The 23103-nt window shown below is 43.3% G+C and overlaps 1 protein-coding gene across 1 annotated transcript in view; it reads right to left on the bottom strand.

Annotated features, from left to right (window-relative positions):
* Positions 1-20325, bottom strand: part of SNX31 (sorting nexin 31) — a 52579-nt gene extending 32254 nt beyond the window's left edge. Inside the window, exons 1-5 of the mRNA XM_006916706.1 lie at positions 20260-20325; positions 20079-20153; positions 11419-11533; positions 9410-9474; positions 2741-2851 (exon numbers count right to left, since the gene is read on the bottom strand). Coding sequence (XP_006916768.1) covers positions 2741-2851; positions 9410-9474; positions 11419-11533; positions 20079-20153; positions 20260-20325 — 432 coding nt within the window. The remainder of the gene's footprint in view (positions 1-2740; positions 2852-9409; positions 9475-11418; positions 11534-20078; positions 20154-20259) is intronic.
* Positions 20326-23103: the final 2778 nt, after the last annotated feature.

The raw sequence follows: 23103 nt of genomic DNA, 5'->3' as shown, positions 1-23103 counted from the left end.
CTCCTCTGTGTGTGGGGTGAGCATGTGCTGGTAGGTAACATGGTAAAGACATCTTGTCCTAGAGTAAATATGACCCACGTCCACTCAAATGAGATTCTCTCTTCTCTGAATCATTCAGTGAAGACAGCAAGCTTACATGCCAAGGCAGACAGAAGAATAGGAAAAGGAAATGGAGTAGCTTTTATAAAGTCGTAAATACAAGCACTTTCTTTTGAGAGGAGTAAGCATGTATGAAGAGACAATAATATTTCCTCCTTAGCAAATGTTAATGGTGCTTCAAAACACAAACACCAGCAATAAAACTACATAAGCACAAACAATGAAAAACAATGAAAAAAAGATTTTTAGCTTATTGCTGGGCATGAGATGATTGGGAACAGCAAAGTGAGAGTGGCAGCAAGTATGCCTGAGGAGATACAGACCGTAACTTTTAATTACAAAATTTAAGTTACAGTTTTATGCCAGCTAGAGAATTTCCCAGCCGCTGGAGAAGAATTCACATTTCTTCCTAGCAAAGTGCTCACTTTACCTTTGGGGGGAACTCCACCACTTTGAGGGGGGAACCTCCAGTTAAACCTACCTGATGGTAATGAAGTCGGTGTCGTGGGTTGGAATTTTTCACAAGCCATTGTGATTGGAAGAGAGAAAGTACATTTTTCTGAGATCACAGATGCACCTAATTAAACTTATGTTGCTAGTTACAAGGGGACCTGGACAAAGCAGATGGTGTTATGGTAGCCTAGCCTTACTGCCCTACTCAATTCTTATTCAGCTCTCCCTATAACATCAATGACAATACCAATTATGATAAATAACCATAACCACCACTGCAAAGGAACATGAGCTATCTGTATAATTACTTAGACGTTACTCTGAAAGTTTAAGCAACTTACCCAAACTCATCCAGCTATGACATGGCAGCACTGTCATTTGAATCCAGAAATTGTCCAAACCCCAGCAGATGGGAGACCCCAAACTCCCAGCAGCAGCCAGCTTCAGCTGCAGATATATCTAGGTTGCCAGCGACCCCAGTGTGCAAAAAACATGTCAGTGATGGTGTTGTTGGGCAGGGCAGGCACTCTCCCTTGTCCCACAGGCCCGACCGTTTCCCAATCATCTCAGGTTGTGCAGATGCGTCCGCGTCACCCGCCGGGCCTTGGAGGTGTCTGTGTAGCCCCCACTCTCACTGTTACTGTCCTTCTCCCTCATTACTGTGTCTGTCTCCCGTTTTGCAGGTGCCAGGCGGACAATCAAGGAAACTGTGGTTTGGTTTGGGGTTTTTTTTTTTTTTTTTATAAATCTCCTCAAGCATCAAGGGCCTTTGATGCTATTTATCTATTTATTTATTTGATGCTATTTATTATTTAGAAGGATCATTCTGGAAATCAGTGCAGAAGATTAGCGAGACTGGAAGCAGGAAGGCTAGTTTGGGGGCTGCCATAGAAATCTAGCTGAGATCGTTAAGAGCACAAACGAGGAGCATGGAGATGGAGAGGAGGAAACAGGAGAAGGGGTGAGTAGGAGAGAGACTTGGGATACAGTGGGAGGGTGGGGGCGGAGCCGAGGGTAGCTTCTCATTGGGTGGCCTCAGCAACCAGGTGGCTGCTGACACCACTCAACCAGGTCAGCAATACAGGGGCTGTGAAAGGTGGGGGTGGAGTGTGTGCGGTGACTTTAGCAAGAAGAAAGGTCCAAAATGCTCATGCTCAGGCAGGGCCAAGATCTAGAGAAGGGGTGTCCCCTAACTTAGGGATGCTCACTGCTCTTCTGAGGCTGGGAGGGCACGGGCGGGCTTGAGTCTCAGGCTAGAAAGAGGAGCCACAATGCAAGGAGGGACCCCTCTCCCACCCCAGATGTAGGTAAAGACAGTTCCAGAGCTGGGAGCCCAACAGGGAACACTTCTGCTCGTTTCCAGCTCAGAGAGCGGCAGATACCATGACCCCAGCACAAGAGCTTTCTGAACTTGGCAAGGTCCTAGAAACTTTCCCACTTTCTCCTGTTTATATTATTCTCCTGGGTATGTTTCTCTGTAGGATTAGAACTAAAACCTCCAAAGGAAAGGGGCCTGGGAGCAGTGTGTGGGTGTGAGGAGACCGCATCCCCTCGGCAGCCCAGCTCAGAGGGTGGACAGCCCCGAGGGCAGAGCTGCCGATGGCCACATCTGAAGGAGGAGAGGATGCTTTCTAGGTCTCGTCCTTGGAGTCCTCAGAGAACCAACTAAAACTCAGGTCTGGCACAGAATTAGACCCACTGAGGTGTTGGTTTCAGGAGTTTTCCCTGTGGGGGAGAAGGGACAACTCTTTCAGCCTTTGAGAACTCTGCTGTCACTCTCTCCTAGAACCTGTCACCAGCTCACGTGGGTGCAGCCTGTTTCAGACTCATCTGGGCTCTGCCCATCTTCCAGCTCCCGACCATGGGCTCCCCATAATGAAGCGCTCTGCTCGGTTCCAGGGCATATCCTGGCTGTTCCAGGGACCCGACAGCAGCCCTGGGAAGGCCTTCAGATATCGCTGGAAAACTGACGCCCACAAAGAAAGCAAACAACAGGGGCCCATGGGACTGGCTATAGCTCAGATTCATTGGTCAGTCTCCCAGAAAATCTCAGCATCTCTACAGATATGTTATCCAGAGTGAAATGATAGGCAAGAAGCTTCCAGAAGGCGACCGTATCCTAGTCCCTGCCTTCAAACAGAATGCTTCCTCAGTGCAGTTCTGGAGCTGGAGTTTGGATGGAGTTTACCTCTAGGACTCTTTCGGCGGTGTCTGATGTGAGAATTTCAGCTTGAATGCTCCTTCCATCGGGCAGAAATATGTCCAGAGACGTTCTCTTGGCAGTGATGCTAAACGTGTCCTGTGAGCAGAGGGAAAGCACGGTGAGCCCCACAGGGCCCTCGGTGGGGCACCTGGCAGCAGGGGACAGTCAGCAGTGTCCTCTCCCCAGGCCCTGGGGGTATGCAGTCCCCAGAAGGACACAGAGCTAATGCAGAGATTTGGTTCTAGGGGACAGGGCAGGGATTAGAAGGGGGGTGTGGAGAAGCGCTGAGGCAAAGCAATGACTCACAGCTTGAATAATTCCAAATGAACAACAAAGTATCCATTTAAAAAAAATCATCCCAGTGACCCTTGGTGGTCTCAGATTTTAACTCTTCGAATATTTCCAGGCATCCCTAAAAGTCCATAAAATGCAGTAATTTACGATTCTGCTACATCAAACATCTGAAGTGTGCAAACTCTGAGGCCTGTGTGGGGAAGCAAGGTGCCAAACTGCAGTGGGCTCCCAGCTGAGGGCCGGCACCCCCAGCTCTCCGCAGCTCTGCTCGTGCTCATGCGTTCTGTGAGGAGACACATCTGTGCTGGAGGCGAGTGCACATCTGAGGATCTGTGAGGTCCCTGGGCGAAGTGCTCTAGAATATCAAGGACACGCTAGAGACTCTGGAAGGCCATCAGAGTTTAGGAAAGGGCACAGCTGAGGTTGATGCTCAGCTTACCATAGAGAGAGGGACGCCAGGAAGGGGCGTGGCCAGTGGCTTCCCAGGCAGGTCTCACAGGGTGCTGCAGCTGAGGGTGGGCTGTTTCTAGCGCCTCCCAAAATGGATTCTGTCAGTCTACAGGGTCGCCTTACCTCCAGGGGGCTGACTCAGGTCACAGGCTTTCTCATCCCTGGTCCTACAACAGGGTTAACTCCTAGTGCCCAGCACCACTGCATGCAGTGAGCTCATTTCTCTTCTAGGCGTTGAGAATGGCACTAATTATGGGGCATCCTTGAGAGAACTGAGAGTCACTGAAACCATTTTCTGTGTTCTAAGACTACTACACAAGAATGCATGAGCACGAGCAGAGCTGCGGAGAGCTGTGGGTGTCGGCCCTCAGCTGGGAGCCCACTGCAGTTTAGCAACTTGCTTCCCCACACAGAGGGCAGAGTGGGAAGGGGGAAGTATAATCTCTTTCTAGTGACTAAAATTTTTTTATCCAGCCCAGGTCACCTTCCTTCCTGGTATCTGGTTGGGGAGAGGAGATCTAAATGATCAATCTGAAGATCGTTTGGAGATCATAGAATTGGAGCTCAGGTAGGCTGACCAGGTGAAACCCTTCCACCTGAGCGGGCAACACCTCCGCTTTCCTTAGTCCTCCTGGACGCTCCCCGCCAGGTTCACAGACACAGCAGACCAGGCATCAGGCTTTGTAGAAAACCAGGGGATGCAACAACTCAACGACATTGATTAGGTACCTGAAAAGGCCAATCACATTAGTGACAGGCTTATTTTTCCTAATTTTGTTCCTAAAGCTTATCAAAAGATAAGCTTTAATTTTATTAAAAAATTTTTAACTTTAAATTTTAACCTCCCCGCCACTGCCATACTTACAATTACTAAGTTTCTATGATTCTGAGCCTAAGTACTTTAGAAGAGAAAATGTGCTGTTTTCCAAATTCAAAGGGTTGGTCCAAAAAAAAAAAAAAAACCTTACGTTTGTGAATGTATTACATCTCCATATATAGGCAAGTGTATATATAGCATATCATTTATAAATATGTATGTATTCGTTATATATAAATATATTGTTAGATCTGACACTGATCATGGTGCTGTGTGCTAACTGCTTTACATATAATAACTCATAAGTCTCAGAACAACTTTATGAGGTATACTTATTAATCTCCCTTTTTTCAGGTGAAGTAAGAGTTCACAAAGGTTAAGTAACTTGCCTGAGGACACATTGCTAGATGGTGGCAGAGGCAGGAGTCAAGGCCAGCTCCACATGACTCTAGGGCCTGGACTCTAAATGGGAAGGTTCCAGTATGAACCTGTCATCCAGCATTGCTATGGACGGGATGTGTGTGTCCTCCCCCCACCCACACCCCAATTCATATGTTGAGACCGAACCCCCAGTGTGGTAGTATTTGGAGATGGGGCCTTTGGGAGGTGATTAGGGTTAGGTGGCCCTCGTGATGGGATTAGTGCCTTTATAAGAAGAGACACCAGAGAGCCTGCTCTCTCTCCATGCATACAGAGAAAAAGAAATTTATTTCTCACAGTTCTAGGAATTTTTGTTATTTAAGCTACCCAGTCTGCATTTTGTTATGGCAACCCACACGGCCTAATACAAGTGTAATAATTACAGCACGTCTTTCACTCCCCCAAGCATCTAAGCTTGGATAAGTTATATGGCCACCAAGTTACCACCATAACACCAGCATAAGGCACCATGTTATGCTCCTTCCCTCCATAGACTAGGTTTCTGGGTGCATGATGTGAATTTGCCACTTACTGATCATCATGTTTGTCACTTTTCAAACATTGCTGTGACTTCTCCCTGTCAGAACCGGCCTCTGCATCAGGCAGCGTAGAACCACCAACCAGGCTTTCCCTCCAAGCGACCAGTCCTGGCACATTCCATTTCCCAGAATCCTTTGAGGATGTCAGGGCCCTTGGTTTCCCTGCACAGCACAGGTCCTGAGCAACCCCCACACGACCTAGGGCCACACTTTCTTACTTTCTTCATTCTCACTTTTCCAGGGGCATTCTGGAAGATTTCCCTAGTTCCCCGGCATGATAACTGACTGATGGTGAATCATAGCAGGACCCCGAGGCCCCCAACTTAGCTGCTACACAGGTAATCAAGGGTAAAGGGTTTCCCAGAGCAACTGCTGCAAATAGTCCCTTTCTAGGTACATTTTGCCTAGGTCTTGGATTCTTAAAGGTTTTTGGCCTATACTCACAAACATCTCTTACCTCAGGGGAAAAACATTCATAAAATAAATGGAAAGAAGGTCATTGATTTTTGATAATTCTAAAGGAAAATATACCACTGATTTCAGTTACCTCAGTGCAACTCCCACCTCAAACCACATCGCAGACCAGTAAGATATCTAAATTACATAAACAGTTAAAATGACATAAATGCATATTTTTATTAAATTCTCCTGCAAAAGAAAAGTGAGGACGCAGAGTGGATTAGTAGGGCAAGTAAGATTATAGGTGGTCGTGAATCTGGCACTCGAGAATTTTATGTAAAAAGCAGAAAGAAGCCATGGTGGTTCTGGATCAGGGAAATGGAAGGATAGAAATGAAGTTATAGAAAGATTTTTCTGGCAGTGTGGTGACAATAGACTAGAAAAGAGTCTGGAGGATGGGGAGACTCGAGGCAGGTTGGTTGTGGTAATCCGCAGGGAAGGCACTGAGGGGTGGGGCCAACCACATGTTTAAGAATCACACCAGCCACAGAGCTGCTCGGGTTAGCAGCCTCCGCCCCCAAACCCCCGCACCCGCATGCGACCTGGTATAAACCCGGAGAGGTTACTCTCCTTCCGTATTCCCCATTTCCTCAGCTCTAAAATAAGTCTAGCAATTGTGTCCACCTCATCGGGCTGCGGGGAGGATTCAAAGGGTAACGTGTGAAACTTGGAATGGCACTCATTACAATCACTCATTACAATCACTCAGATGGCAGCTTTATTTTGTCATTGTTGGGAATGAGGAGGAAGACATACATGCCTTTGATTTGAATTAGTGGCAACAGATAAAAAGTAAAGGAATCAAGAAAAGATTCAGGAAGATGTTTCCAACACTCACATCCTTTCAAGTTCTGAGTCCTGTATATTTTATATCTTAAACTATCTCTGAAACCCGTCCACTTTTCATCTCCACTGCCAGCACCTTAGACCCAACTGACGTCTCTTCTCTCCTAGACCCCTGCTATGGCCTTCTTACTGGTCTTTTTGCTTCCGTTCTTCTCCCTCACAAACTATTTTCCGCATTTCCTGAGAAATATATATATATTTTTACTGAATGGCATTTATCTGAGGCGGTTTGCAGGAGATGACTTGAAGAAGATTGTGGGGAAGGTGATTAAAGCCCCCAAAATCCATTGCATAGCTTCTGGGATTCAAAATACGGGAGAGAAATATTTTTTAAATGTAAACCTAAAAATGTCCTCTTGTTTAAAACCCTCCAATGGTCTTATATTGCTCATGGGACTCTGCTCATACCAGCTCTTCTGACGCCAGCTACCTGGAGTTAGCACAGACCCCACAGGTTCAGCTCGGTCCCACAAGTCTGCCCCAACTTCAGACGCCAATTGCAAGTCCAGGCCACCCGTGATTCTGGCCAACCAGCTATAAATTGCGACATAACAGAACTGGGAAGAAAGGAGGAATATAAGAAAGCTGAGTCCCCATCCCCATAACAGGCAATCAGTGGATAATGTCTACAAATTGAAGAACAAGAGAAAGTTAGAGATGTATATCAGTAACCTCCAGATTTTTAAATCTCTAAAGAAAAGCTGAAAGATTTGAAAGCCACTGCCTCTGGAGAGCAGGAGATGGTTATAATCCTATTTAGCACTGTTTTACTTTTAAAACCACGAACACATTTTGCTTTGAAAAAAATAAACATTTTTAGAACGATATGGTAAGGAGGATAAACAATGCATCGGAAAATCTTCATATTATGAAATAAAAGCCAGATAAAACATTATAGGTTTGGAGTAGTAATCGAGGAGGAGTTTGGCCTCTGTGATATTTCAATTTTACTAGAATGTATATAATTAATAAATGTAAATGCAATACAAAAGCACAATTAGAGGTAAAAAGCCAAGTTGGTGAATTTGGATTATAGAAAAACCAAACCTTAATTAAGCTGTCATTCTGATCTAAGATCAAGAAACAAAATAAACAATTTGCACTAGAAAAATGGACACATTTCCCTTTAAGAAACATTGCAATCCTCCAATATCATGGGCTCCCTTAACACACTTTAAAACATGTGCTAATTCTTTTCAAATTGATTTTAATAACCTGAGAAATTTGTTAATTTCCCAAAGAAGATCAACCGGTGTGCTTTATTGATATTCTGCTCTGAGGAAGAGGAATGTCTGATAGCCCTGATGCTTACACCTGAGGTTTCTTATCCAAGAAAATCCGTACTTGAACTTGCCAAACTCTAAATTTCCATCACATTTAATAATAAACCCTAATCATTTCACTGCAAGGGAAACATTCTCAAGAGGAAGTGGGGAAATAGTCACTTCCTAGATCCCCAAACATAGCCACAGTGGGCAAAACTTCCCCAATACATAAGTTACCCTAACTTCTCAGGCACACCAAAGCCACTCCAAATACCTTGTCTTCTTTTTCTCAACATGTTCACATGAGGCCACAGAACACAACAGTTTAAGAATTAGACACGTAAAAAGGTCTTTAGTCTGAAAACTTCAGTTTTGCCTTCCCAAAAGTCCCTTCATCTCTAAGGTGATCACAGGGCAGAAGCACAGAGCCTAGTAAATAGAGAGGGTCTAAACACAGAACACAAGGGAGACCATGGGTGGCAGGGCTGGGTGGGCTACTACCACTCTAGAAATATCTCATAACCTTGGTGGAGCAGGGGTTCTCGATACAGGCTTCTGGGGTCAGATCCCAGCTCTTCTCCTTGTGAGATATGTGTCTTTGGACAAATAACTTAAACTGAAAAAGAGACACTGATAGCACCTCCCTCAACAAATTGTGAGGCACTGTACCTAAGGCTCTGGCCTAGCCCTGATTAAACGCCCCCATGGAGGCAAACCTCTCTTATTTTTGCAGTTTGCCTTTGGCCAGCTGTGGGAAAGTCCCCCCTTGGACTCTTGGATTCACGTTTCTGATGCTGTGTGTTCCTGCCCAGAGACAGGAAGATGTTCTTGTGCTTCCTGAACCCTGGAGAGCCAGGCTTGTGGGCCCGTGATTATTTGGCAATAATGACTTGGAAACTGCAGGCCAAGAACTCATCAGACGCAGTGAAAATATCCAGGTAGGGTCTCTATAATACTGAGATGGGGAAGCTGCCTGTTCTCTGTTCCTTGGGCTCCTTTCATGGTCTGGCACGTCCATATATCACCACTGCTCATCCCAGCCCTCCCAACTCCCACCAGCCCTGCAGGAGCAGTCTTGCTGCAAGCAGATTCTCTCTGGCACTGATGGCACCTATTTACTACTCATGAGTCACCATGGCCCTAGAAGGGGTCAAGGGAAGAGTCTACTGGCAGCTGGAGTAGACCCGCCCCCAGTAAGAAGTGGCGACTGCTTCTGTTTTCCTAATGTCAGTCCTGAGTCTCCCAGACTACCAGATGTTAAGTGGTTTGTTGTTCTTTCTCCTAATGAAAAGAAAAAGCTAGAGTATAATTTCATCTCCCTGTCTACCCCCAAAATCTCCCGATACTAGTTTAGATGTCACTGCCTTTAGAAGGGCTCCCTGACCAACGTCTCCCAGACACGCACTCATCCTGTGTCGAGTCTCCAATGTTCCGTTTGACACAACACTTCAACTTGCAGTTGAAGTAAGCTTCTGTAGGGCTGACGGCTAGAAATGCACACGTGATTAATGAAGAGATATATTCTGCAGCGAAATACAACATTAATGAAGAAGAACAAGCTTACCAGCTGTGCCACTTTTAAAAAATCAACGAAGACATCACTTCTCAACATGTTCGGGTCCACAGTTACTGAAAAACATGGACAGCGAGCCAGGTTAGCAAGGGGCTGGGCTGCCTTCTCTATTAAAATGCTCTGTCCTCCAGGGAACCCTCCAGCCCTCACCAGAGCACCACTGCCTCCTCGAAGGCAGTGGAGTTGGTGACCTCCCAGATACATGAAAATCTGCAGCAATTGCCTCCTGCAGGCAGCCTTGACAACCACAGCAATCCCAGGTGACCGCTTCCAGGAATCATTTTACTCTTGCGTACCGGAATCATTCAACATCCATCTTGCAAAGTGGAGGTGGGAGACATCCTGACGACATGGATAAAGGCTGAACCTGGGAAAGTGACTGGCTAAACACCGTGATCATGTGTGAAAAGGGCAGTTGTTAAAGGAGTATTTCCCTAAGACGTGAGAAAACAAACCAAGAGAGAATGCAAATTCAAAAACGATCACATTTTGAGTTTGAACGGGCTTATTTAACAGGTCTAAACGAAGTATATTTGCCATTACAAAAGACAAGTGAGAAATAGATGACTTCTAAAATTTTCATTTACTGTGCTTAAAAACAATGTACAGCCATGAGAAATGAGGTAAATCCATAATTGCTGACCTAGAATGATCTATAAGATATATATTTTAAGATGAAAAAAATGAACATACAGAAGAATTTTTTTTTCTTCTGCTGTGAAGGACACCAGTGGAATAGTTGGTGAAGTGTGAACAAGGTCTGTAGATTAGAAAACATTGTTGTATCACTGTTAGTTGGCTGATTTTGATAATTGTATCATGGTTATAGAAGGGAATGTCCTTGATCTTAGAAAATACACACAGAAGTATTTAAGGATGAAGTGGGTTGTGTAACACAAGCATCTCAAAAATTGCCTGTGAAGGACACCAGTGGAATAGTTGGTGAAGTGTGAACAAGGTCTCTAGATTAGAAAACATTGTTGTATCACTGTTAGTTGGCTGATTTTGATAATTGTATCATGGTTATAGAAGGGAATGTCCTTGATCTTAGAAAATACACGCAGAAGTATTTAAGGATGAAGTGGGTTGTGTAACACAAGCATCTCAAAAATTTTATATACATATATATATACACACACACATATACACACATACACATTTGTAATACTCACACACAGAGGAAAGAGACAATGAAGCAAATGTAAAATGTTAACATTTGGAAAATCTGGGTGAAGAGTCTACAGAAATTTTTTTGTTACTTTTTGCAACTTTTCTGTAAGTCAGAGATTCTTTAAGAATAAAACGTTTTTAAAAATCAGATACAGAAAAATGTGTAGGCTAAGTTTCCATCACTTTTGAACAAAGAGAGATGTACATACATGCTCGTATACACACAGATCATTTCTGGAGAATACACAAGCTGCTTGGAATAGTGTTTACTTCAGGAAGCCTGGGGGTCTGGGGTAGAAGGGAATGAACCTTTCATTGTATATGGTTGACACCTGAACAACGTGGGGGTTAGGGGCACCAATCCTAATGCAGTTGAAAATCCGAATATAACTTTTGACTTCTCCAAAACTTAGCCTGCTTTTGACTGGAAGCATTTTGACTGGAAACGGTCAATTAACACACATTCTATACATTATATATATTACATACTGTATTCTTACAATAAAGTAAGCTAGAGAAAAGAAAGTTTTTTTAAATCATATACAAAGGCCACATATTGTAAGATTCCACTTATCTAAAATGTCCAGAACAGGCATAAAGATAGAGACTAGTGTAGTGGCTGGTGGGAAAGAGGACTAGGGAACAATTGATAATAGGTGTGAGATTTGTTTTTGGAGTGATGAAAATGTTCTCAAATTAGATCGTGGTGATAGCTCCACAATCCTGTAAATATACGAATAACCATTGAATTGTACACTCTAAATGAGTGAATTTTATGATGTGGAACCTAAATCTCAATAAATCTATACATGAAAAATCCAAAGACCTACCATTTTGCAGGTATTGTTCCAATTGGTCCCTCCTCTCATCGGCCATAGATGTGGTCATCGAAAGATAATGCTTTGGTGGAAAGGGAGGCAGGCAATTTCCAAACACTCGTCTCAGCTGAAAGATGCACAAAACACACGTTTATGGCAAAGAGCCTCCAAGTCAAGGCTGGGGAGATAGCAAAGCCCCCTCAGAGGGCACACTTCACTCCAGGACTTTCTTTAAAATTAACCCTTCCTGGTGGCCGAAGGGAGGAAAGAGAGATACTTTGATTGGCTTAAGGAGGAATTTATTTCAGTATAGATTCCTAGAGATACTATATTAGACATATCACAGAATGACAACTTCAGTCTGAGTTTGGTAGATTTGGGGTACATTAAAATTTTTTGTTTTCATAAGACTACCTACCACTCACATCATACAATTCACACCTCAATAGTATCTATAATATCAATGATGATCGTTAGGAATTTAATTTGCTACCCCACATCTGCCTCCACCAAATCTGAGCGTAACAGCAGGTGTTTACAGCTGTGCTAATATGGCAGCCACTCAGCCACCTATGGCTAATGAGCACTACAAATGCAGCCAGTCCAAGCTGAGATGTGCTCTAAGTGTAAAACATAACAGACTGTAAAGACTTAGCTGCTTATAAAAGAGAATGTAAATATCTAACAATTTTTAATATTGATTACATGTTGAAATGATAATAGTTTGAATATATTAGATTATGTAAATATATTAAAATTAATTCTACCTGTTTCTTTTTATGCTTTTTAGTCAGGCTACCAGAATATTTTAAATTACATGTGTAGCTCATATTATATTTCTTTTGGACAGGGTTGGTTTATAGAATTCCCATAAGGCTGACATATGATCTCACTAGAAATCACCCTTCCTTTCCACCCACGCACGTATGACCCCAAACCATGACAATTATATTTATTCAAGTCAGCAGTGGAGGCATTAAAAATGATTTTTAATTTAAGATCACCGAGGTATGTCTTCTTCATGCCAACCCTACGCTTAGAGTGGCACCTTGAAGTTAAGGCACAGCATCGTCCTCCTTAAAGCAGGATAAAGGAAACCAGTCAGACGCCCAGTCAGGTTTTAATGGCACCTCTGGAGGAGTTAAACTCTTACTGCTACAATAGTCAATGCTTAAAGAAGATGAAACAGTTCCAGACAGACGAGACTGAAAACAGGGAAGAATTTTAATTCCATGGCCTTTGTCACAAATACAGTGTGCATTTGGCAAATATTTACCTTGCATAGGTCCTAACTTCAAAATGCACGGAGAACCCAACCACTCCTCTCCACCCCCACTGCCATCAGCCTGGCCAAACGACTGTCATCTTTCTCAGGTTACTGTAGCCTTCCAAGTCCTCGATTCCCTTCAGCTTACTCCTAATACAGAATCTAAAATGATATTTTAAAATGTAAGCTAGATCATTCCATTGCCCTGCTCAAAACCCTGCAGAGTTTCCCATCTCACTCAAGTAAAAGCAAGTATCCTTAAAAGACCTAGAACTGTGCCATCCAATATGATAGCCACCTATGACTCCTTAATTTTGAACTACAATTAATTAAAATGTAATAAAATTTAAAATTCAGTTCCTCAGTCATACTAGCCACATTTTTAAATACTCAGCAACCACTCAAAATATGGCAAGTTCTTTCAGAACTGGGAAAAGCCAATATAGAGCATCAGCTAGAAAATTCTATTGGACAGTGTTGGTAACTTTCTAGACATTATTAATTGTCTGCCTGTAGGTAAGATACAGCATCATAATGTATATTGTTTGGTCTGCTAGGTCATTGTTCGTTTGATTTTTAGAGAATTTGAATTTGATTCCAACAGTTATTTTTGTGATTAAAATTTTTTTTAATTCATGTCCTGGAAGGAATACAGAATGATATAGTCACTTTGGAAGATAGTGTGGTAATATCTTATAAGTTAATGTAGTTTTACTGTATAATATTTACTATATAATATCCAGTAATCATGCTCCTAGATATATATCCAACAGATTTGAAAACTATGTCCTCAAAAAATGTGTGTGTGAATGTTTATGGCTGCTTTATTCATAACTACCCCAAATAATAAAGATGCCCTTAAATACGTGAACAGGTACACTGTAGTGCATCCATACAGTGGAATATTATCCAGCAGTAAAAAGAAATGAGCTATCAAGCTATGAAGAGACATGGAAGAAACTTAAATGCATATTGATAAGTGAAAGAAGATAGTCTGGAAAAGCTGTATACTGTATGATTTCAATTATATGACATTTTGGAAAAAGCAAAATTACAGAGATAGTAAAAAGATCAATAGTCACCAGGAGCTTGGGTTGAGGGGTAGTGAATTGGTGGAACACATGGAATTCTTCAGGGCAGTGAAACTATTCACATGATAGTGTCATTGTAGATACATGAGGCTATGCATTTGTCAAAGCTAATGAAGTTTAAAACACACCCTTAACGTATGAAAATATTTTAAAAATCATTTAGGAGGTGGGGGAAACTCAGGATGGAATGCAGAATGTGACAATTCAGCTTTATTACAAATGTCTGACACATTGCAATAAAGAGAAACACGCACTGACCTAAGCAACTTTGGAAATGAGTGGGGTCTGTAAAACTAAAAGCAACAGAAACTACATAAACGCTGTGCTCTAGTTGATAAAGTTGTTTGCCATGGGGATACAGGTTAACAATTCAAATACTTCTATATATGTGTACAGAAATGAACAATTAAGTAAATAGACGGCAGATAGTGGAAATCAGGTTTCTCATTGTTGGACTGGGAGTTTCAGATAAGTAAGGGGAATAGGCTAGAAAGATCCATATGGTAATGGATTATAGTTGAAGCTAATGGTATTAACTCATATTTATAGATATAGATACAGATTGTTACATATAGAACTATTTACAGATATGCCTGTACACATATATAACAGCTGAGAAGACCTGAAAGCAACAATAGTGCAGTAGCAACAAACACACCTAGTGCCCAGATCTTGGTTTCTAATACTGTTCTCCAAAAAATGTTACCAGGGTTCCATGGAGAAATGGCTGATTCTAGGACTGAGGCAGTACGTATGCGAGATGAGTCTGGAGCATCTTGGAGCACCAGAAAATAAGGAAGTGCTCAAAACAACAACAGTAAAAACAACAACAACAATCAACAATAGAGGTATATCGAAAAGACACTGGCGCAAACAAAGAGCTCACACAGGTCAACGCTGGTACAATTTGAGCAACAAAATAAAATCATATTGAAATATAACCCAAAGTATAAAGTAAATATCCAGGAGTCTATACAGATATAAATTGTTGAATGAATGAAGAGAATAGACAAATCTCCTGTGCAAAAATCCCAAATAATTTATATAAACACTCATCCTGCAAGGCTGAACATAACTCCTCACTCTTTAATTGTGGGCTGGGCAAAATGACTTCCTTCCAAAGAGTACACTACGTAAAGGGAGGAAGAGTAACTTTCCAGTGGTGAAAGCTGACAAACACAACCTCAGCCAGGTGACCAAGGTCAACATCAACAGTGATAAGTCACGTAGCTAGATAGCAGGTACCCTTGATATGATGTTTGAATCACAGTAGCCTTGAGCCAGCAGGGCTGCAGGTGACCCATCTGTAGGAGAGCATCCTGTGGAAGTCCCTACCCTAAGGCCACGACCTGGGAGAAAACAAGGATCAAGGTCCTAATACCCATCACAAGTGCAGAAACTCTCCCAGCAGGTTTTACAACCTGAGCTGCCTCTTCAAGGAAACTTCCCCTCCCTTCTCTAATATTGGTGGAAGGGGGAAGATAAACATATAATGAACTTTAGTCAAGTCTGCCAAAAGTCACTTCTCAACTTCACAAGCTTTTCAACTCTATCAAAATATAGCCTTTTCTATTTGTCTCAGACAGCGCATAGTTTAGCTATTAAAACCAGTAGCATACTGAGAATGATCCAGCATTACAGCTTAGCCCACTTTTTCAAAAAATGGTTTCAAGAGATCAAAAGGAAAACACACTGCTTCTGTTCTTTTATTGTGAGGTGTTTTTTGTTTATTTGGTCTTTTTTTTTTTTTGAAAGACCATGTTCAGATAATATATTTTTAATTCCAGAACAATCTCTTGCACTGATTTTTCTATCATGCAGTTCTGTCTTTTAACACAAAGAAGACTTTACTGACCAATTGAAAATATTACCTCCTTCCCTGCCCTATGCACTCGCAGCCTTCATACCTCTCCCAGAACGGTGACCTGGGACAAACACAATTACAGACACAAACAGTGGCCTTTCGATAAGTCTCTGTTTCTAATGCTGACTCACTTATCCCACCTCTTAAAAGGCCCCTTGTAATCAAAATCCCAGATTCTCCAGATAAAGAGCCACAGCTCAAAGCAATCTGGGCTGTGGCATCTGGTACCGAAGAACGTTAGCCTGGGAGCTTGTATATAATCCTATTTGCTCCTCAAAAAAACCCTGTGATCATCATCACCGTTAACACTGCCAACCTCCCACCTTGACAATGAAGGTACCTGACAATATTCTTCCACCTTGACAAAATTACTTGCCAAGAAGAGTAACCTGAAGCTCAGGGAGATAAAATGACTTAAACCAATGTCCTACAAGCTAATGAGTAGCAGAACTTGGGCAGCCCTTCACTACATTTTTCTTCTTCCCTTCACTTTCCTCCTCCGTCCCTCCTCCTCCTTTAGTATATCTCTATTGAGTACCTACTAAAGTAGGATTCTCTGTTGAGTAACATGCCTACAGCCTCCATCCATTCCTTTATTTAAGTATCTGGCTTTTGCAACTAAATAATCAGGGAAGACAAAATATACACACAAAAAAAGAGGAACGTGGCAAGTTCTAAACTCTAAATGGCACAGGAATCAAATAAAGACATCTCCTGCCATTGAGAGGGATTTCCCAGAGGAAGGGAGGCTTGAGGTGGGCCTTGAGAAAGGACTGATCCCTGACCAGTGGGCCAGAAAGCCAGGGTCTCTCCAGGAATGGGATGTGAGCCAGGCAGAGGGGGTGAATGGGCTACCCTGATACAAGAGCCCTCCTCTCCCACGAAAGAGCGTTTGCAAAGTTGCATGGCTTGCCCCCATTGCCATGTCTGATGCTGGCAGGACGTCTGCAAAGAGGCAAGCATCTTTTCATAGAGTTCAGTTTCATTTACACAGATGGCCTCATTTTAACACTTGGCCAAATGAGCCAGTTAAATGTTTCCTTCACAGATATCTTTAAATCCATTTGAAGGAGATGGATGATGTAGGCAAAAGCAGGTACATAAATCAAACTGGTTTTTATTTATCTAAAGGGACAGAAAGAAGTCAGGTCAGGCAGTTCACATAGCAGAAAGATGGACAGATTTCAGCAGCAGAGGTGGGGCAAGCTGCCAGACTTTGAGGGAGCCTCACCATGGGACAAGGCTGCAGGTGATGACTTCAGAGGGCCCAGGTCACAAATGATCTCTTGGAAACATAACCATCTCTCCCCAGGTTTAATCTATATGCATTAGCCTCCATGTAGCTTAGCTGAGAAAAAACAGGGACCACGCCACCTCACCTGAGCCAGGTGCTCCTCCTCAATCTTACGGTTATCTAATATACAATCAATATAAAACAATGTACAGCATATAAAATAGAAATCCAATTCTTAAAGCCAAAAATCACACATGCTCAATTCAGTCTTCATTTAATTTAACACAGTGCACAGCATCTAATAGGAACTTAGTAGATATTTTTTAAGTAAATGAATAAGTTAGTTAATTTTATAAGATGACATTTCTATTCTATCGGGATACAGAACTTTCCAGGAAATCAACTGGCAGTACACTTATAGTCACCACGCACACATACAGATGGGGCCTTTATATTGTTTTCTTTTTTATTGTTTTGTATTAAATCAGATTAAGAATTTGAAGCCATTTCACATCATCTATGGAACAGGAAGAATGAAAATCTAGATGAGAAGCGGCTGGGAGAAGTCACCCAAACTTTCAGTCTCAGATTTAGGACTGCCAGATAAAATACAGTAAGGTGTGTCCCAAATATTGCTCAGGACATACTTATACTAAAAGAGTGTTATTTATCTGAAATTTACTGGGGATCCTGTACTTTTATTTGCTGGATTTAGCAACCTTACTCAGACACTTTATAAAATAGAAGTTATGATGACAACGGCAACACCAACCTTACCGGGGCTTGCTGAGCAGCTGGAGTTAAATCCCGTGCACGGATCTCTCATGACAAAAAGCAGATCTTGGTTGCCTGGGGCCAGAGGTGAAGGGAGGGGATCAAGGGCAAAGGAGACAAGGGAACTTGAAGAATGTGGGGACTGTTCTCTATCTTGATTATAGTGGTGGTAATTGTATACATTTACCAAAATTCATCACTCTGAACACCTAAAATTGGGGAATTTTATTATGTTATTCCAAATGGAGTAAAAGCATGTTAGTTTGAACTCAATCATTTGACACATTTTACTGATATAATTTATTTTGTCAGCTTTGTAAGAAACCACAAAACACATTAGGTTAGAGAAGATTCTAGAGATTAAATCCTGGCTCCAACACTTACTAACAGTATGATTTCGGGCAAGTTGTGCCTCGATTTTCTCATCTGTTAAACGGAATTAACTATAATCCCAGCTCATAGGGCCATTGTAAAAATTATACAAGCTATTACATGTAAAGCTCTTGGCACATACCTTAGCACACAGTAACTACCTAATTGTTAGTTATTGTTTTAAATTAATAATAAATACCAATAGCCATCTAAGTTCTAACTAGTTTCTTTAAAATGGAGTTGTTCCTACAGAAAGGGGAAACAGTGATAAATGCAAGGTGTAATGTAGTTGGAAACTGAGTTAAAAAATCTCCACTTTAGAATTTTCAGAAATCTGGGACAAATATGAAGGGTTCATTAATAATCTATTGTATACTGCCCCAGAGAGCACTGGGCTGTGGCAATTCAGTATTTAAGAATCCATTGCAGTGAATCGCAAATTATTTCTTGTTCTTGGCTTCCAAAACAGAAGACCAAGAATGAAAATTAACTAACTTTATGTCTCCACTTCTGGACCTGCTAGGATTTGATAGGTCCAAGTTCTTCTGAAAACAAGCTTTTTCCTGAGTTGATTAAGGAGAGCCAGATTCAGGAATCCTTCAAGCCTCTGGGTTAGTCAGTGCTTACTGAGCATGTACTATGTGCCAGCCTGTATAAGAAACTGGGTGTAATCTTCACAAGTACACTGGACATTGACAATCATAACCACCTATTTACTTTTGATTTCTGATGAGAAAATTGAACGTCAGAGAAAAGGTGAGGTGACCAGCCAGGAAGTGGTCAGTCAATTCCACTATCTCCCTGCTCCTTCCCACTATCTTGCTGTCTCCTGCTCTTCACCTTGTGAGGGCTCCCTTCCCAATCCCACTGCAGGAAGACAGATGAGGGGGGAGATGATACCTCAACCTCCTCCTCCAAAAGCCTAAAACACCTATTCTTTCTCATCCTTCAAGATCCCCATCTGCCTGCCTCTGCAGTCCTCCCAACTCCCCAGACACATTTTTAGTCACAAGCAGCTTCTCATCTTTCTGAAGTCTGAACCCATACCCTTCCTGATCCAGTCATCTGGCAATCGTTGCTGAGGGTCTACTGGATCGCAGGCACTGTACCAGGTACTAGCAATTCAAAGACACCACGCAAATGAACAATCACATTGGAGCTGGGTTTTTCTGTGAATGAGTAAGAAGGCTCCCTGTAGCGAGGTATTCCACAGAAAAATGAAACTGAGCTGTCCATCAACAGAAGATGTTAAAAAGAAACATGGTGTATCCACTCACTGGAAACCCATGGATTCATTCTTTCTTTCTCTTTCTTCCTTTACCAGGACACAAAATCTAAATAAATAAATAAAATGTGCAAGGGAGTGGAGGAGAGGAGAAGATGAAGTTTATTTCCAAACTTTATTCCTCTAACCCATTTTGAAGACTTGCAACACTTCCTTATCAGGACACTAAAACCCATTAGAGCAGGCTAATAAATCAGTCTGTACTGACCCCAAGGAAAATGCCAAAAGGGCTTCAGAGTGAGAAACTATAGTGGGAAATGGCCTCCTGCCTTGATATTCTCCTCATCAGTTTCCTGGGTTTCCAAGCCTGCCAGTACTTGAAACTTATTAATACAGTCGTTTGAAAACAAAAAAGGGGGTCAGCTTAAGAAACTGGGAGAAAGGAGATTAAATACCCATGCGCACGCTTCCTAAGACTACACCTTGGTCTAGACATGGTTTGCTCATTTTGAACGAGGACATTGTCCTGGCACTGAAATGGAGCCCATCATCACCCTGCCAGTGGATGGTCTGGTGGAGATCGCTGGGTTGGAAAGGGGTTGGGAGAATCACCTGCACCCGGTCCCCTCATCTCCCAGCTGTAGGTGATTAGGCGCAGCAATCACCACGTATTCATTAGGTTGTATGCCTAGCAATTTACAACTAATCTTTACCACGACCCTGCCCTCAGCCCTCAAAAGGCCCAGTATCTCGCCAGACAGAGTCGCGCTCCCAGACCCCACTGGGCGCACTTTTCCTCACCTGCCTCAGGTGAACAGGCTGGTACCCACCTCGGACCCGCTCACCTGTTCATTCCAACGATGTAGCTGGCTATAGCGCACCTTGCAGAAGAGGAAGCCGTCCAGGTACACGGAGTACAGCTGCAAACACAGAGACGTCCTGTCCCATATTAGCCCAGCGAGCAGGTGAGCCCCCGCCACGTCCCTGCCTCCTCCCTGCCCAGCTAGACCCCGACCCTGGGCGCACCGTGTAGCGGCCCCCCAGCGCGTCTGGCCGCTGCTGGGACACCGGGATACAGAAGTGCATCTTCATGGCTCTGGTAGCGGCGGCGGAGCGGTCCGCGAGTCCGGGTTGGGATTGCAGCGGAGGAGCCGTCTGACCCGCGGCGCTGGCGCGGTCTCCGAATCCGAGCTACGTGAACAGTCCAGGAGCCAAACCAGAGGCGACGCGGTCCGCGGCTGTGAGCCCTGGGGCGGCGGGCGCAGCCAGGCTGGCCACGCCGTCCGGGGGCGGAGCCCAGCTGCCGCTTCCCCCTCGCCCCCAGGGTCCGCAGGTGGGGCCGGGGCACCTGGTCGCCCCGCCTCCTGGTCCCCTCCCTGCACTGGCTGCGCGGATCCGGTCCCGGGACGAGTGGAGCGCGTCTATGTGCCAAGGGCCGGACACCGTCCACCGTCCACCGCCCACAGCTAGCTTGCGCCCGAGGCAGGGTTCCCAGGTGCCAGGCTGGGCCTGGAACAGAATTCGGGAAAGAGAGAGACCCTAGAGAGTGCCATAGCCTTCCTCAGGCCAGGGGTTTCACCCTGCGGTCTATGGACTCCGGGAGGATGGGGAGCAACTGTGCGCAGGTGAGTGTGTGGGGAGATATAATTCTTCTGGGGAGAAGGTCCCGAGTTTTTATTAGATTTTCAGACAATTCTTTGAACCCACGAAAGTTAAAAATCGTTGCTCCAGCCCTATAGATGTCTTGCACACAGACAGGCCAAAGTCGTCGTGCACAAACTTCTTACCCCTGCTCCAGCATCTGGGTGACTTGCTGGAGGGCACGGGGTCGAGGGTGCACAGCCTAGGAGAAATGGGCCTTCTTCAAGAGGCCACGCCAAGGCCCATTCCGATCCCTGCGGCTTGCAGAATGTCAGTCCCCCTTACAATGAGTCTATCATGAGAGACAGATCATATTCAGACAGGGCTGAAAAAAGTTCGGGTCCCATTACCTGCCAACACTGCCTGCAGTGCCCTAGGAATTAAGATTTTCAGAAAATACATAAATCCAGTAGTTACTCTATGACTAGCACAATTATTTTAGTTTTTCGTGATAACATTCATTAAATGTAATACTTAAAGATTTTTTAAATCCCTATATAAGTGGACTGATGCAATTCAAACTCTCCTTGTTCAAGGGTCAACTGTATTCTAGATGTGAATTTGGGAATTTAAGCTAAGTATTTAAAATATACCCAGATTTTCAACTGCGGTGTGGAGCGAGTTGGTACCCTAACCTCATACCGTTCAAGAGTTAACTGTATTTGTAACCCCGCTCTAGTATTTTTTAACTACTAGATATTTTTCCTTTTAAAATACACATATATATAGATTTTTCATTAATATACAAGAAACCTCATTAAATGGAAGTGGCTTGGGCCTCTCTTGATCCCTAAGAAACCTTGATTTCACATAGGTGCCAGCACCCAGTTAGCTGGGGTCACATAAATCCTTTGTTCTCAGAGTTAAGCATCCCAAGTTCTTTCAACAGTCTCACTTTTAGTCGCTGTGGAAAGTAATCCTCTTAATTCTCTTACTTCAGTTTAATCAGGACAGAATTCCTCCCACCTTGCCATGGCTGCTGGGGTATAGGGAAGGTGGAGGTAAGCAGCAGCCACGTGCGTGCGTGCGTGCGTGCGTCACAAAGTAGGCCCTGGACTGTCTCCATGCTTCCTCCTGTTCTTTAGTGTTCCCATAATCCTCCTAGGTAAAATTTAAGAGCAACACCCAACTGTGATAGAACAGGACCAGAGAGTGGAGTAACTTTTCCAAGGTCACAGATCCTTTTTTCATAAGTCTGAGTAGTTTATTCCAGGATTTAATTTGGATCATTGAAAATCCCTTAAAATACAAGTCACCGCTGGGTGAAAGATGAGTGCCTGAAATGGAATCTGAGACTAGGGAAGAAGAACCAACATTATTTCCTGCATGCTTACTGTGTGCCAGGCTCTGAGGCACATTACGCCCTGGGATTTCCCCAGTAACTGAGCTAGGAACCATTGACAGTTCTGGTTTTACAGAAAAGGGACTTAGAGCCTTAAATTAGGAAGGTGATATACTGTAGCAACTAAGAAAATGGCCACAGGAATTTGTAATCCAGCTCAGTGGCATCAAGTTGAGGGCTCTTGGACAAGTCAGTGGACTCTTAAAATGTGCTTTTTTCCTCTAGGAAATTGCGTTAATAACTGTGCTCACTCCAAGGGGATTTTCAGCCCGGGGTAGATGGGCCTTAGGGCTTCTCCCTCGCTGAGGGCTATCTCTGATCTGGAGGGCCACCCTAAACCAAGGCTAGGGATATCTGAGTGTCCCCTGGAGCAGAGGCTGATCACGTAGGCTCTGAGATCTGGCCAGTCTCCAGGGCAGCAAAGCAGAGCATCCTTGTCAGGCCTATCCTCCTGGAAACTTTCTTCTACCTGTTTGAGCCCTGGCTCAACCCCATAGCACTGTCCAAATAGGAGCATTTCCTCTTTTTCACTAATGCCACCCCTGAAGCTGAACTGGAACATGACCAGCCTCTGTGCAAGTCCTTGTCCTCCTCCATCTCTGATGTCTGCTCCTCCTAGTCAGCTCTTAGTCACTCATTCAGTCTATGAACATTTTTTTTTGCCAGAGTATTTTGTATTTTTTTCCAACTTTATTGAGGTATAATTGATATAACTGTGAGTTTAATGTATACAATGTGATATCTGATACATGTATATATTGCAAAATGATGACCATCATAAGATTAGTTAACACATCTATCACCTTACATAGTTACCATTTTTTTGGTAGTGAGATCATTTAAGATTTACTCTTAACACTTTCAAGTATAAAATATAGTATTCTTAA

This window comes from Pteropus alecto, unplaced genomic scaffold, assembly GCF_000325575.1.
Source record: "Pteropus alecto unplaced genomic scaffold, ASM32557v1 scaffold164, whole genome shotgun sequence".
Lineage (NCBI taxonomy): Eukaryota > Metazoa > Chordata > Mammalia > Chiroptera > Pteropodidae > Pteropus > Pteropus alecto.
This window is presented reverse-complemented; position numbering and strand designations above follow the sequence as displayed.